At 40.9% G+C, this 14,170-nt stretch overlaps 1 protein-coding gene across 1 annotated transcript in view; it reads right to left on the bottom strand.

Moving 5' to 3' along the window:
• Positions 1–14,170, bottom strand: part of LRRC72 (leucine rich repeat containing 72) — a 46,813-nt gene that overhangs the window by 2,821 nt on the left and 29,822 nt on the right. Inside the window, exons 4-7 of the mRNA XM_084791744.1 lie at positions 12,665–12,746; positions 11,141–11,251; positions 3,546–3,635; positions 1,857–2,009 (exon numbers count right to left, since the gene is read on the bottom strand). Of these exons, the coding sequence (XP_084647870.1) occupies positions 1,857–2,009; positions 3,546–3,635; positions 11,141–11,251; positions 12,665–12,746 (436 nt within the window). The remainder of the gene's footprint in view (positions 1–1,856; positions 2,010–3,545; positions 3,636–11,140; positions 11,252–12,664; positions 12,747–14,170) is intronic.

Raw genomic sequence — 14,170 nt, 5'->3', positions numbered from 1 at the left:
ACATGTGTGCTCATACATTCACCACATACACTCCACACACACAGCTGTTATCACTCGACACTACAACTTTATGTTTTTAAATAGTACAAATATATCACGAGTTAAGTCTACACCGAAATGGTTTGTACTCTATGAATGTCTGGTAATGCAATGTTCTCCCATGAATAACCATTAGAGGTCTCTTCTGCATTTACTATTATAAAAAGACATCACAAAACTTGTGCAGTAGATATTTCAAATTGCATTTTTTATGCCAAATAGCCTGCACTTTTTATATGCTGAAAGGTACTACAGTCCGGTCTCCAAGGAAGTTGACCTAGTTCATGCTTTCATAAACAGCATGTACTGTGGTTTTGTTTTGTCATTTTTATCCTTTGAAGTTTTTTTCTCCCCCTCCATGTTGGATGAAATGGTATTTTACTGCTTAGGTTTGTCCTTCTTTGGCAATAAGTGAAGATATTCATTGTATCAATTTCTCACTTTCTAGAAATGACTTGTTTATATCATTTGTCATTTTACCTATTGGGCTTTTGTGTTATGTGCCTTTAATTGTGTGTGCGGGTAGGTGCACTCGCCTGCATGGCATAGGTGTAGGTGATATATGTGTGTAGGTAGCTGCACTCACCTTGCATGCACATGAGCAGAGCCAGAGGCACCCTTCATTTGTCCTTTTCCATAGAGTCCCACCTTATCTTTGAGACAAGGTCTCTCAGGGACTGAACCCACTGTTTCAGCTCGTCTGGCTGCCAGCGAGCTCTAGGTATCTGGGCTATCTTCACACTGTCTTTCTTCCCACAGCACATGCTGTCACTCTGGGCTTTTCTCTGGTCCTGGGAATCCTAATTCAGGCCCTCATGTTTGTCCAGCAGGCACTTTACTCACTGTCCATGTCCCCAGCCCCTTGAGTGTTTTGTTGTTGTCACTTGGTGGTTCTACAGGATCTTAGTCTATGGCTCAGGCTGACCTGGGACACATGATCCTTCTGCCTTAGCCTCCCAATAGGAAAACAGCATGCTCTGCCCGGCAAGATGTTCCTGTTTTCTTTTGTTTCTGTTCTGTGCTGGAGATCAAACCGACTTTGGGCATGCTCAGCAAGCACTTTGCCCCTGGCATCATCCTTAGCTCTCCTCCTGGGATTATATAAATTGAACTGTGAAAGCCCCGTAGGGATTGTGAGGATCAGCTTCCACCTGTTAGGTGTTGCAGCACTTCTTCCAATTTGTGTTTAATTTTGTCTCCATGCTACATCATCGCTTTTACTTTTATGTAGATAAATCTGTCAATGTCTCTTCCAGCATCACAGAACTTTACATGAACTTTATTTACTTTGCCCCTGTGTCCTTTGCTAAGTGAGAAAAATAAATCTCTCTTTGGATCTATGTTACATAAAATATGTGCCAACTAACAAAACATTACTGAAACTATCTGTAATATTTCTATGTGACACTTTGGATGTGAGTGTAACCAAAATATTGATAGTGTTAACTTCTGGCTGGTAATTTTAAAAAATATTTTTCCTATGTCATGAAAAAAGTCTACTCTTCACTGCGAAAACTGTCTTGTGTCATTGGCAACAGCAATGACAACTTATGTATTGTTTTGGTTTTTTGTTTGTTTTTCTTGCACTGAATACTGGAGAAGGACTTTAGGCCATCCCTTCACTATTACTGTACTATGCCAGGTAACATGAATGAGTGAAGATGAAATATGTTGCTCACTGTATCAACAGTAGAAACATAAAGTTAAAATGTAACTTTAGATATTAGTTAGAAGCTACTTCACTATACAGTTGTCATTGTATATCAAGTGTTCCTAAAGCTTATTGTGGGAATCTCATTGTTGTTTTTACACAGTACCTGATGGAAGTCTTGGGACTCTTTTCTGCTTTATTGGTAACTTGGGGTTCCACGAGGCATCCACTTTTCCGCCAAATGCTATTGATTGAATAACATGAGCTTTTTTATGGTTAAAAATGGTAATCATGGATCTTCTCTCTTTCTCTGTAACTTCTAATAAAGGGAGAAAGAGAGAGAGAGAGAGTATTTAGAATGAACACAGGCATACAAAGTGGTTAAAAAATAGAGCAATCTGACCAGGCAAATTGGGGAGCTCTGGTTTAGGAGAGACCTTGTATCCACATACAAGGAGGGAGAGAGATCAAAGGAGACAGCCAGTGCCACCCTCTGACTGTGCATACATGCACATACACCAGCACATACATGCATGCATTAACACACACACACACACACACACACACACACACACACACACACACACACACACCAATGTTGTGGTGGCTTTCAGGGCAACATATATTTAACTTATATATGACAATTTGTTGAAACAGATTTTGTGAAGTGATTTCAAAGGTATTAATACAGTCTCCCAAGCACTCAGGCAATGGATGCCTTGTGTCACAAGGTAGAACTCAACCCTGTGGTCCAGCACACTTCTGAGACTCTCTAGCACATGGCTGGCATGACAACAGGAAGCACTCTGCATAACCTCATAACTTTTGGAAAGGAGGTAGTCAGGCCTTGATCTATCGTCATGGAAAGACTTCACGCAGTAATAACCCATGAAGGAGAGTCTTCAGAGTTAGAAAGATAATGGAATAAGAGATAGATCATATTGTAATAGGGTGAATTAGGCCTCAAAAGTTCACAATGGAACGCATGCTTATCTATATCTATATCTATGTGTGTATAGAGAAGTATGTGAATATACATGTATAACAAGTAACTGTTGAGTATGCCAATTATAATATATAATTATATTATTATAATTATATAATAATTATAGAATTTTGAAGATGGCTTGGCTTTTAGAATTTAGATCTTAAGAAATTTAGTATAAATCATTTTTTGAGATAAGAAACCCAAGGGTAGAGCCAGGTGGTGATGATGCATGCCTTTAATCCCAGTACTTGGGAGGCAGAGGCAGAGATGACACAGAGAAACCCTGTCTCAAAAAAACAAACAAATGAACAAACAAAAACCAAAAAGAGGAAGAAGAAAGAAACCAAAGTCTCAATAGGTGAGCAATTTGGCATCAAGAGCAGGAAAGATGGCTTAGTGGTTATGAGTACTGGCTGCTCTTCCATTCCCAGCACCCACATGGTGGCTTACAACCATCTGTAACTCCAGATGTATCCAACATCACTGGCTTCTGTGGGCACCAGGTATGTCTGTAGTGCACAGAGAAACATGTAAGCAAACACATGTCCACATAAACCAATAAACAAAACAAAACAAAACAAAAAACAATTTGGCATCTGATATGCTAATGTCCAAAGACTGACCTGAAGGAGAGAATGGTCCACCTACTTGGCAACATGGCCAGCCTCAAAAAAATGGAACATACCTCAGCTCCTGAGCGAGGACACATTTCAGAGAGCACACATGTCATAGTGAATAACAGATAGCTCCTGTTCACAATTAACAGCCACTATTCGCCACAGGTGTTCTGCCTTTTTTTTTTTTTTTTAAAGCATTGATTTACAAGACAGGTTTCTAAATGTTTCTGCAGAAAACAGGTATCCTTACGTTTCCGATCAAGCAGCTCCACTCCTGGAAGGTGGTAGATTATATACAAACGGTAGAGTTTATATTGGGATAAAGGGTTTTGGTACAGACCTGCAAAGGAAGAATACAAAATAGGATGTCAGATTTTACAATACTTCCTTGTTGCCACCTACGACGATAGAAGATGAAGGACTCGCGGCGGACAGCGCAAGGCTAATCGCTGCAAGATGAGCAACTGTGCCTAGTGTCCAGCCACAGCTCATCACGCATTTCCTTATTTAGAGCACCGCATATTTTCCCTTCTGTTGGATTCATTCATTCAAAGTTTACTGGTTGCTACTGCCCATTAAAAGTGGTGCCAGACTGACCTAGATCTGGCAAAAAAAAAAAAAAAAAAAGAGGACAACTTTAAATGTCCACGGGTCAATTAACAGGGAGGAACTGGATGCTGGCTCCACGAAAGTCTTGTGGCTGCATTTCACAAACTATCACTTGGAACTATTCTGGTCTCCAGAGTAATGGCCACGGGTGGGGGAGCTGCGGGTTGGGGACAGGTAGTGACACAGAACACTCACTGTCCCAGCAGGTTTCACTGTCACTACATCAGAGGATGCACCCGCTAGCAGCACCTGGAGCTCTCCGTAGGACCTACGCAAGTGTGGATATTATTGGTGCATCTCACCTCTGTCTGCAGGGCTTGTGGGGCTAAGGGATGGGGAACTGCCCTAGCTTTGCAAGGTTAACGTAAGAAGAAGGACCAGCTGGGAACAGTTCAGATCCTGGTGCTGCCAGGACTCGCCCCTCATAATCAGCACGGACAGACATTTTAAAAATGCTTCAGCTAGAAAAGTTTGAGTGTTTTTATTCTCTAGTGACATATTTTGTCTGTTCATCCTTCGATAACATGAAATGAGACTGTTTAGATTCACTGTGGAAGGAAGTTTTTGTGATTTTTTTTTCTTCCCCAGTTGTGGCATCTTCATAATTCTTCTGAAAACAAAACAAAACAAAAAAATCCCACAGAAAGCAGGGAACCACTAGATGGCAGTAGAGCAAAGAGCTCCAGCTACACAGCTGTGTCACCCAATAAAATGTGGCTCATTTACTCACTTGTTAAATTTAAGAGCACTGCTCTGTAGACCATTCATTAAACAAGAATTTTAGTAAAGGGTGATAATATCAAACATCAGAATCCCAGAATGCCTCGTTTGCAACATAAAGAAGTTCAGAGAGGTATGTTTGAAAAGTAACAAATTCATTAAAAACTGAAGAGAAACAATACCTGGATGTATTCTCTGTCAGCAACAAGACACTGAGATATGTGCTTTATCAACATAAGCTTTTCTGGCTAGTGAAATCTGTACATGAGCTTTAAAGGGACCTGCTACACAGTAAGTAAAGGAGTGATGAGGAGAGGCAAAGGAAGATGCCGAGCCAGTGATCAAACAGGTATGTATTCGGGGAAGTTAGGGAAAATGAAAAAAAGAAATCCAGACTTCAGCAACAGCACCAAAAGGTTTAAAGTTTGATCTTAAAGGAACTTACAGTGGGGACCACTAATTGCCAGTATGGAGGAGTAACTGGATGGCTGCACATTACACCAGCGATAAGGATCAGTTTGAAAAGGGCCACAGAGACCACACACTATAGCTTCAGCTGATGCTCACGTACATAGAAGCAAAGCACAATTGGCTTTAGCGAGAATTTTTGAGGAGGAAAAAGTCACAAAACACTTTAGAGCAGGAGTCGGCTTCCCAGTGGGTTTCCTGTGTAATCAGAGCAGATGCCTCATCCTCCTGTTCATATAGTTATCAGAGTCACTGGATGGCTAGGCTGCCTGCACTGCATGCTGATGGGAGACCTTTCAACATCTCTCAGTGACGCATGCTTACTCTTGGGGGTCCACATTTTGTCTTTACCTTCTGAGAACAATACTATTTCACTTCTTTTCCTGGAATTTTCTCCTAATCTTTACTCAAGTAATTTGTCTACAAATTTTTATTGTTTTAAAAAAATACTGTATTTATTTAATGTATATGAGTGCTCTATCTACATGTACACTTGCATGTCAGAAGAGGGAATCAGATCCCAGTGGAGATGGTTGTGAGCGACTACGTGGTTGCTGGGAATTGAACTCAGGACCTCTGAAAGAGCAGACTGCTCTTAACTGCTTGGCCATCTCTCTAGCCCCAATTTATTATGCTTGTGTGCGTGTACATGTGCATGTGTGTGTGCCAATGCAAGGATACGTATGTGTGTGGAGGCCAGAGTACAACTTTAGGAACCACCTAAAGATACTGTGGTTCACCTCCTTTGAGACAGGCTCCCACTGACCTGAAGTTCACCAATTAACCTGGTCTGGGGACCCAAGGGCTCTCCTTTCCTCTGTTGCCCCAGTGCTGGTGTTACAGGCATGCACCACCACAGTCCAGTTTTCGATGGGTGCCAGGGATAGGATTAGGCCCTTATGCCTGTAAGACAAGCACTTCACTGAGGTACCTCTAACTTGAGCTAAATGAGACGCCACACTCGAAACAGTGCAGCCACATTGCTGTGAGCAAGGCGTCTAGGTAGGAAAAGCCCATGTTCCTGTGATCTGTTGCCCATCTCATCTTAAAACAGAATAACCACCCCAGCCTCTGATGGCATTGCTTAAGAAAAATAAATTGGAAGGTATTTCATCATTATCCTTCACTTTTTTCTAGTTCTTGCATTTTAGAAGAAAGCAATCTTATTTTCAATTCTCTTCCTCCCCTGCCGCAGCCGCCACCGCCGCCGCCACCACCACCCCCATCTATGCTAGTTAAGTATTAAACATTTTGGATTTATGCATTTTGGATGACTGGTCCTAAAATTATCATAAATTAACTTTCTGAGATATGAAATCAGTTTCCTGTGTCTGAGTGTTCTGAAAGCTTTGTGTGATGTATGGGCACATTCTTGCAGCAGCTATGAAGCTAAATTGCTTACACTTTCGCTTTCAATAGGTTAATACTATTTAATCCACCTTTCCCTCTAGGCTACTTACAAAGTACACCTCAGTGGCGCCAGCACTGTCTTGCTTATCTTAATTTGGAAGTCAGAGTCTAAGCAATTTACATTTACCCAATCATATATCACACTGTCTCTGCCACCACACCGCAGCAACTTGCGTTAGATGAGTCACTCATGTGGAGCTTCTCAATGACAGACAAGAGGAAGACAGAAAATGATAGAGTCATCTAAATAATTGCCTCCCATTGATTAAAAAAAAAACTTTTAAAGCAGAACTTTAAAAGTCCTCATGGGATGTAAAGTGAATAATTAATTTTTAAAAAGTTCTCATGGAAACAGATCCAAATAGTCTTGTCTCTTTGGTTGTGAGCCTTGGCCTTTAAGAGCTGAGCTATCTCTCCAGCCCCAGGCTCCAAATGGTCTTAGAGTGCCTTAGGAAAAAGTTGTTATGGGGTGGGCTTGTGTTGAAGTCTTGTGTTCAACCCTCAGCACTACATAACACGAGGTGTAATGCTATACACCTGTAATCAAAGCACAGTGGAAGTGGAGGCAGGGAGATCTCAATTTCAAGGTCATCCTTGGCTACGTTTGTAGCTAGAGGTCAGCCTGGGCTACATGTGAGACCCAGTGTCAAAGGAAAAAAAAAAAGAGTGATATAATCAATAACACATCTGTTTTAATAGGTGGGGAAAAGGGTATGACAGAATTAAAACGTCATACAAAACACCACCCCATGGAAGGAAGTTCAGCTTGCCCATCAGTGGTCAGACAAGTGGATTCGAGGTCCTACAAAGCTAGATCACCATCTCTCCTGTTAGCTCCATCTGCTTCTAAATGTATGGGCTGCCACGCAACACACTAAGGCAATCATCCTTGCTTTACCAGAACTGGGGTAGGGTAGAGATGGGAAGTGGAGCGAGCAGAGTAATGTCTTTCTCACATAAAGAGCTGGTAGATCTTCTCAGTGGAAAGAGGCAGATCACCCTCAAGGACATTACAGACAGACTCAGAGATGAAGCCTTGAGGTCCACCCCTCTCCCAGAATCCTTCTGCCCCTTGGTTCTTCTCAACAGCACGTTGCTGATGGCAAGAAGAGAGAATGTTGGGGGGTAGGACCTGGGGAATCCCTCTCTAACAAGGCCTGTCCCTGAAGCTCCCCTAGGAAGGTCTTGCCTGTGATAAAAATGCAAGTTGCCAAGTGTATTTAGTGAAATGGAGAGCTTTCGGGAGCAATGGTTAGGAGCGAGAACGGGTTCAGAGTCTTGCGCGTTCGCTAGTTTTATGTCAACCTGGCACAAGCTGGCGTTATCTGAGATTGGGAACCTGAACTGAGAAAATGCCTTCATAACCAGGCTGTAGGACAAGCCTGTAGGGCATTTTTAAAAATCAGTGTTTGGTGTGGGACGATCCAGCCCATTGTGTGTGGTGCCATCCCTGGCCTAGTGGTGCTGGGTTCTATGAGGAAACAGGCTGAGGAAGTGACGGGGAGCAAGGCAGTAAGCAAGCAGCACCCACCCATGGCCTCTGCATCAGCTCCTGCCTCCATGTTTCTGCTGTGTTTGAGTTCTAGTCCTGACTTCCTTCAGTGATGACCTACGAGGTGGAAGTGTGAGCCAAATAAACCCTTTCCTCTTGAATGCCGGAAAAGGGGGCAGGCCGGCTGAAGGGGAGAGGAACACTGGCGCAGTGGACTGAGGATTCTCTTTTGCGGAGTTCGGAGGGCAGAACAGGAGAGGATGACAGAACTGCACAGGGAGGGAGTGGAAAGGTAGACCTCCTGGAGAGATGAGATGGGGCCCTGCTTGGCCTGGAAGACAGGAATTCCAGGCACCAGGACCTCACACTCTGCTGCTGACTTCAGGCCTCCCTGAAGCTCCCAGCTCTCTGTCTCCTGGGCAATTGTTGGCAAATTTTCTCATAAATGCCAGAGGAGGGTGCAGTGCTGACATGGGTTGGAGCCTTAGCCCCGGGCTGTTTTCTCACCCTCAGAAGAACTTGTGACTGAAGTAGTAACACTTTAGATTTTTACATGGTTTTCTTACTTGAAAAGAGGAGAATTATAAGACATGAAAGTGCGTGGTTTTCTCATTTTAACGAGCTGAGTCTATTCTGAGATGGCGAACGAGGCTCCTAAGAACCTAGTGTGAGGTCATCACTGCACAAATGCTAGCTGTCTGCTGAGTGCGAACTGTTTCCTCATGGAATGTCAGCTCCAACCAGAATGGGCTCACTGCTACCAAGCCTTTCCAGAAAGTGCTTTCTTTTTAAGTGAATTCAAGGAAATGACCCCATGACAAGTTTCTCAGGAGGGACATGTTACTGTAACTTGAATGATATCATCATAGTTTTAAGTGGAGGTGATTATAACTGTCACAACAAGTAATAGCATGGATGTTTTATTACCAGACTGGCCTTTGAAGAGCGTGGGCATTTCATGCCTAACCCAGGCCCCACACTTATGTGCTCAGATGTTCCCTGACAAGTAGGACTTGGGTTGGATTTCGGGTACACTGAGTTCTGAACCAGGCATCTTGGTTCGTGGACAGTCCCGTTCCATACAAAGGTCAACATTGCATACTGTTCTCTGTGTGCTGCTTTATAACACAAGTTTGCTTAAGTGATTAAGGTATTTTTTTTCTTACAGATATTTTTATACACATAAATATAATACACTACATACAACAAGAAGAACCACAAAACAATCAGGAATTATCTAAATGTTACATTCATAGTGTTTTGGTTATTTGCATTTGGAAACCTTGAAGAAAACATCTTTTCTATCTTGATGAATCTAAGTGATTTTTATATGAAGCAAATTATACAAATAGTTTTGCACCAAGCTCCTTCATGAACCTCAATAATTAGGCTCCAAGTTATAAAAATTATAAACTGAATAGAAGGCCCAATCAGGCTTTTCATTTTCAACTTGGGCATCTGTTAATACATACAGAATCAGATAGTGAGTGAGTGATTCCCTATGTACAAAATGAATAAATTATAAACAGTGGATGAATAAATGAATCAATAAATGGTCAATATTTCAACACTAATAATTTGATAAATCTCTGGCCTTGTATCTTTTCCACAGTAAGAGAACAATATCTTAACAGGAAAGACATCAGACATATAGTGATTATTATTTAAAACATGGGTTGTGTTGAGTCTATTTACCTCTTAGCAGATTTTCTAGACTCTAAGAAACTTCATAATTATTTTCTTTATGTCCTACATATACAAGAATTTGGTTTTCCTGTTTCAAATTCACATCTGTGAATTTGCTAAGAACTTTTTGCTAAGAACTGCTTTGGAGAGTTATGTTAGTGTTTGAAGAGATTCTAGGTGGTAGCCATGAGCCCACTTTATAGAAAAACAAAGACAAATAAGAGGTCTGGGCCTAACACACTCCTTTAATTGTGGAAACATTTGATTGATATGGAAGGATTAGATAAATAGCAGGCTAATTCAAGTCTCTGATGAAACCTCAGAATTCAGAAACTTTCTAATGGTAGGGGCCTTAGCACATCTCTAAAGGGATCGTGGACATGCCAAGAACTTTGTGTGATTTTGTGATTTTTACTATATGGATCTTTAAAGGTCTACATTTTGTCACACTAGTCATTTCTCTTTAAGTACATATTCCTGATAACAGTGAAAAGCTTCAGAAGCTTTAGTTACTCTCTGTGTTGGTCTGATCAGAATCTTCCCCACCAACCAACACTAGTCTACACAGACACAGGCAGCTCTGAAAGATGAGTAAGGGACAATGCCTGTGTCTTCATCAGCAGAGGTCTCCAAGCTCAGGTTTACAAACCTCCTCATTGGTCACAAGGCCATCCACCTGTGACACCTGGAGCCATCTGCCTTGTCTTGCAGTTGTGTGCACATTTATTAACCCTTCAAGCCTATAATCATATTGAGAGGTGAACTTTACATTTATTATTTTTGATCTAGTCCTAAATATTTACTGCTTTTCTTTTCAGCAGTCAGTGTCCTGCTGGGCCTGGCTCAATAGATGTGATTGAAGGTTGTTGCTCACATATATGAAAACTTCAACATTCTTTTTATTTGCTTACTTACTTTATTAATATATATCATCTTATGCCACATATATTTGCCTACTTAAAATTAATAATTCACGCATACTCAATATATGCAATGATTTGAATCACAGATCAGCACAGTCAATTTAAAAACATTTTATCACCCCTAAAGAAATGCCACCCCCCTTTCATTTCACCTATCAACCTGAGTCCTTCTTCTCCCCAGCCCTGCATGCATACAAATGTACTTAACAAGAGCTACCTCTCACCTCCGCCTCTAAGGATGTATGTGTTGGGGGTAGCCCTATAATTTGAATGTCACAACTTGCTTTTGAGATTAAAACCAAGAGAGTAGATTTGGACATACACATCCTCACTGGTTACTATTGTCATTTTCATCTTATGTGACATATCATCTTACAAAAAAGTTATTTTCAAAAGCATGTGTTAATACAGACTAAAACGTAGTCACCGTCCAAGAGAACGGGCTACACTTTCCAGCGGTAAGCCTGCTTCTCTGAGCATGAACGCTCTGTGTTATCCCTGTCTTAATTTATGGCCACATAGAAGTGCAGTGTGTACTTAGGCTCCTCAGGTTGTGCATCCCCTTCAGTTCCTTCGTGGCAGCATCAATGTCTGTTAGCTCATTATGGTGCAACAGGAGAATATGCAATGAAGACAAATTATGCAGGCCTAAAAAAACAGAAATATTTTTGCAAGATTTTTGACATTTGTGGATGAATTTTACTCTTTAAATTGACAAACACAAATAAGAATCTTTTCACAATCATTAGATATTGTAACTAAGCAAGAGAATGCATCATAGCTGGTGAGAAGAGAGATGCCTGCTAATGATATCCTAAGCATTCAGCAATAAAAACTGACTGTCACATGGGGGCTACGAAGCCGTTTTTCATTACTGTTGCTGCTTCAGAAAACAACCAGTGATTTTGTTCATTTGAGTTTCCAGGTTGTTATATACTTGTTATATTCTTTCTTTTTGTTTGGTTTTGTGATATGTGTGCCTGCACATGTGAACCAATGTTACTTAGAATAATAATGCAAACTAAAGAATAATTTCTCACCCATTCAATGTATTCTTTTCAAACGGCTCAGCTATTGCAGAATGGAAAGCCATAGAGTCATTTCATTTCTCCCTGAGCTGTACATTTTAATTCATTTTAAAACATAAATGAAAATAGAATGAATCTGTGTGATAATCTAATCATAGTTAAACTGGAATGTTTTTTTCCTTAGCAGTACAAGGGCTTCCAATTTGATCACTTCCCCTTGGTGTGAGGCCTGGTGGCACACAGAGAAAGGGGAAGCAGGCTATCTGGATGAGACCTGATAGGGTGTGGTCATATGGTGGGGGAGGAGGTCCCCTTCTGTCAGAGGTCTAGGAGAGGGGACCAGAGCAGAAGAGGGAGGGAGGGTGGGAACGGGAAGGAACAAGAGAGAGGATAATAACGAGGATGTAATCTGAATAAATTATAATAAAAAAACCAACACACACACACACACACACACACACACACACACACACACACACCACAAAACAAAATACTAGGACTTATCATGGGTGTTAAAATGTCTGACATTTTGGTTCTATGATACTTTATTTTAATGCCAAGTACTTTCTCCTGCAATCTGCCATGTTTCCTGATCATGACCTGTCGTACACTTATACCTGGCTTGAAACTGTCTGTATAGAGACTATCATAAAATTAAGTAAGTGGCAACAGGAGCTTGAATGATAAAATCACAGCCAATAAGAAATGTTAAGACAATTTATAGTTTTTATTACTCTTACTCCTAAATATTGCTTGTTTGTACAGTAGCTAGTTTGTGTCCAACTCGGCACTATAATGGTGCTACTATTAAAAAAAATACTTCTAAATTTTGAGCAGGACACATAATATTGGCCTAGAAAATGATGCAACATATTTTTTAAATTAAACGTACATATAGTCATTTAAAATAGATATTACATATTTTATTAAACATGATGGAAGAGAAATTTGTGTGTTGTTAGTAATCATTACAGTTGAAAACTATTATTTCATTGAAAAATCATTCAATCGAGAAAGAAAGTGTGAAACATACCTTCTATATCGAATATTGCATTGTTGTTTAGATACAGCTCTGTCAGACAATAATTTCTAGTTAAAAATCCTATCCCATGGAGCTGAAAGTGAAAAATGATATGTTTTTAATCTCAAGACAACATGAGTGTGGCTTTTAACAACCATGACTACTTGTGGCTTTTGAACTGGGCTACAAGTTGCACCTGAACTCTTATTTTTTTCACAGCTGTGTGATAGAAGGACGTTTTTAACCAACTTACTTACCAGCAAAGTCTTCTGAGCACTTCTGAGCCAGACTCCTGGCTCCAGATTTTCTAACAGTTTCCCCCTGGTCCTGCTCCAGATGGTATCACTGGACATCCACTCACAAAGCCTCCATCTGTTCCTCAGAATCACGGCTCTCTAAGATAACGCACAGCCACACCTGCGTCTGTGATGTTTTCCCTTTGCCCACATGTCCTATCTTCCTTGGACATCACATTTCTGACTATGTATAAGAATTAGGCCTAGACCAGCAAACCATGCCAAACCATGCCATACTGCATTTTCACAATTCTGGTGATTTTCTAAAACCATCCTGTGACTTTCCTGTAGCTTCCAACTGTTCTATTACTGTAGTTTTGGTTATCTTTTGTCTTTCTCTGGGCTTCTTTCTGGTCCAGGACTCACTAGTAATGGCCGAATGCTAAGCTTTCTTCTTACCCTACTCTACAAAATCTCTTTGTTGCTTCAATATCCTTTGTATGCGAAGATGCAAAGGCCTCTATGACCTGGATAAAAGGCAACACTGCTAAGCAGGGCTGGTGCTGACAGCTCAGCAAGCTCCCAGCCACACCCGGAGCACTTTGCACTACACAGTCCTGCCTCTTCTGTTGTCTTGTTCTTTGCTGTTTTCCTCAAGGTCTTCCCATGATCCTCTGTCCCTTTGACCATGCCCACATTCAAGTGTTGCAATGAATTATTCTAGCACTCCAATTTTGTGTCTTCCTTAGGGAAAGGAGCCAAGACCCTCAGCTCTCCTTCCCACCGTGGTGTGCTCTTGTAACAATAGGGTAAAACTGCATCTTACTTCGTGTGTGTGTGTGTGTGTGTGTGTGTGTGTGTGTGTGTGTGTGTGTGTTCGTGTTCATGTGTTTAAGTTCTGGTATGTGCTAGGACCCACATGTAGAAATCAGAGAATAAGCTGTAGTGTCTGTTCTCGCTGTCTACCATCGTTGTGATAGTCTCTTTGTTCACTGTTATGTTTGCCAGCTGTCAGTCCTCCAAACTTCTGGGGGTGGAGTGGAGGTACTGTCTCTGCCTCCTACAAGAGCATTGAGATTACAAATGTGTCTAGCTTTGTGTAGGTCTGAGAGATTCAAAGCCAAGTCTTCATATACTCATGGCTAGAGCTTCACTCACTGAATCATCTCTCCAGTCCACATCCTTTTATTTATTTATTTATTTATTATTATTATTATTACTACTACTACTACTATTATTATTATATTATTATTATTATTTTATTATTATTATTATTTCAATG

Source organism: Acomys minous (assembly GCF_964271855.1).
Source record: "Acomys minous genome assembly, chromosome: 8".
Lineage (NCBI taxonomy): Eukaryota > Metazoa > Chordata > Mammalia > Rodentia > Muridae > Acomys > Acomys minous.
Note: the sequence above shows the minus strand (reverse complement) of the source record. Positions and strands in the feature narration are given on the sequence as shown.